At 46.8% G+C, this 2,831-nt stretch overlaps 1 protein-coding gene across 1 annotated transcript; it reads right to left on the minus strand.

The window, feature by feature from the left end:
- Nucleotides 1–366: 366 nt before the first annotated feature.
- LOC138370931 (serine/threonine-protein kinase A-Raf-like) lies at nt 367–1,263 on the minus strand. The gene is made up of 2 exons (XM_069335595.1): nt 906–1,263; nt 367–860 (listed from the first exon to the last, which is right to left on the minus strand). Exons 1-2 carry the CDS (start codon nt 1,261–1,263, stop codon nt 367–369), a joined length of 852 nt encoding a protein of 283 aa, XP_069191696.1.
- Nucleotides 1,264–2,831: the final 1,568 nt, after the last annotated feature.

Below are 2,831 nucleotides of genomic sequence, written 5' to 3' on the forward strand. Positions count from 1 at the left end.
AGGATACCATACATATCCTTCTCACAGGGCGGGGATACCATACATATCCTTCTCACAGGACGGGGATGCCATACATATCCTTCTCACAGGGCGGGGATACCATACATATCCTTCTCACAGGACGATGATACCATACATATCCTTCTCACAGGGCGGGGGATACCATACATATCCTTCTCACAGGACGATGATACCATACATATCCTTCTCACAGGGCGGGGGATACCATACATATCCTTCTCACAGGGCGGGGGATACCATACATATCCTTCTCACAGGGCGGGGATACCATACATTTCCTTCTCACAAGACGAGGATACAATACATATACATTCTCACAGGACTAGGATACCATACATATCCTTCTCACAGGGCAAGCATACCATGGAACTCCCTTATACTGAGTAAATAGTCCTCTGTCCGTGCCTTGTCCCTCATAACCTGCTCCTTAGGCATCCTCAGGCCGCCACTCTCAAGCCTCCACTTGGCGCACTTTGCTTCATACCGATCAATCCTCTTGCGGTCTCGGTGGTAGGTGGAGTCCGTGGTGGTGTCTCTGATGTGGTCCTGTAGGCAGCGGAGCAGGTTGGGTAGGGACGGCCGCCAGTCTTGGTTGGACAGTGTCGCTTCCTGGAACAAGTTCACTAGTGCCGGATGTTTGGTACCTGTCACCTCCAGGATCTCCTGCATTAGACGCCCGTATTGGAACACGTCTGAGGCGAAGGTGCTGGGTTCACCAGCCAGGACTTCAGGGGCGTAGGTCGGTTTATCCTCGGGGTCACCTTCCGCAATGATCGTTTTACCACTCTTACATGACAAGCCGAAATCGATTAGGCTAATTTTTGGATGATCGTGTGATCCTTAAATCATAACATTATCCGGTTTTATATCATTATGGATATAACCTTTTGTGTGGATATGTAGTAATTTTAGTCCAATCTTGAACCCAATCTGCACTACGTCGTATCGTGGGTCGCATATAACGTTGTCCAGGTTGGTGTCCCCTTTATATGTGGTGAGAAGAGCTGGGGAGTCGTGGGACACCCCCAGTAGGAGGGGCGCGCCGCCAGCCCCCTTCAGCGCTGACAGCACTTGGGCTTCGCGCTTGAAGCTGTTAGCGGGGTCAGCACAGTTGGCCACTTTAAGTGCGGCCTGCTCTCCGTGCCAGTTAACAAGGGTCACTGTACCGTAGCCGCCAGACCCCAGAGTTTTTATCTCGTTCCTCAGGAGCTGCGCCACGTCGTGAGCCCCAAGACGCTCCATGTTCCCTGCTCCAGTCGTCTTAACTATCAAGTTAGGCTGAGATAACTCAAGATTGGTAAGAACTAACTAGTCTGATGTCCAGCTAGTCCAGCAGGTGTTAATATCCTAGATGCCAGACAATATAGTCAAGAGGATCACCAGGGCTGGCCAGAGGGGCAGGCAAAGGAAAATGCTCATGGTCGTCACACCATTTTGATCACCCGTCGACTTGTGTTACCAACACCATACACATCATTGACAGGACTTTATCCTCAAGTTGTCAAGTGCAGTTTGACGGCGACTGTGAAGTAGTGTGGTAATGATGACGATGGTGAGTAACGTGGTAGTGATAGTGAGTAGTGTGGTAATGATGGTTAATAGTGATAGTGAGTAGCGGGGTAGTGATAGTGAGTAGTGTGGTAATGATGGTTAGTAGTGATAGTGAGTAGTGTGGTAGTGATAGTGAGTAGTGTGGTAGTGATAGTGAGTAGTGTGGTAATGATGGTGAGTAGTGTGGTAGTGATAGTGAGTAGTGTGGTAGTGATAGTGAGGTAGTGGTAGTGATAGTGAATAGTGAGGTAGTGATAGTGAGGTAGTGATAGTGAGTAGTGTGGTAGTGATAGTGAATAGTGTAGTAGTGATAGTGAGTAGTGAGGAAGTGATAGAGAGTAGTGTGGTAGTGATCGTGAGTAGTGAGGTAGTGAGTGAATAGTGTGGTAGTAATGGTGAGTAGTGAGGTAATAATGGTGAGTAGTGTGGTATTAATAGTGAGTAGTGTGGTAGTGATGGTGAGTAGTGAGGTAGTAATGGTGAGTAGTGTGGTATTAATAGTGAGTAGTGTGGTAGTGATGGTGAGTAGCGAGGTAGTAATGGTGAGTAGTGTGGTAATAATGGTGAGTAGTGAGGTATTAATGGTGAGTAGTGTGGTAGTGATATTGAGTAGTCAGGTAGTAATGGTGGGTAGTGTGGTAGTAATGGTGAGTAGAGTGGTAGTGATGGTGAGGAGTGTCGTAGTGATAGTGAATATTGTTGTAGTAATAATGATGGTAAGTAGTGTGGTAGTTATGATGGTGAGTAGTGTGGTGGTGATGGTGAGTAGTGTGGTAGTGATGATGATCGTGAGTAGTGTGGTATTAATAGTGAGTAGTGTGGTAGTGATGCTGTAGGTGAGTTGTGTGGTAGTGAAAGTAAGAACTACTGTAGTGATGGTGCATAGTGTGGTAGTAATGATGATGGTGTGGAGTGTGGTAGTGAAGGTGAGTAGTGTGATAGTGAGTTGTCTGGTAGTGATGATGTTTATGAGTCGTGTGGTAGTGCTGATGTTGGCGAGTAGTGTGGCGGGGATGATGAGAGTGAGTATTGTCGTAGTGATGATGACTAGTGTGGTAGTGATAGTGAGTAGTGTGGTAGTGATGATAGTGAGAAGTGTGGTAGTGAGGATGAGTAGTGTGGTAGTGAGGATGAGTAGTGTGGTAGTGATAATCTTGGTGAATAGTGTGTTAGTGATGAAGATGGTGAGTAGTGTGGTAGTGATGATGATGGTGAGTAGTGTTGAAATGATTGTGTTGGTGAGTATTGTGATAGTGATG

The sequence above is a fragment of the Procambarus clarkii genome, chromosome 34 (genome assembly GCF_040958095.1).
Source record: "Procambarus clarkii isolate CNS0578487 chromosome 34, FALCON_Pclarkii_2.0, whole genome shotgun sequence".
NCBI classification, from domain to species: domain Eukaryota; kingdom Metazoa; phylum Arthropoda; class Malacostraca; order Decapoda; family Cambaridae; genus Procambarus; species Procambarus clarkii.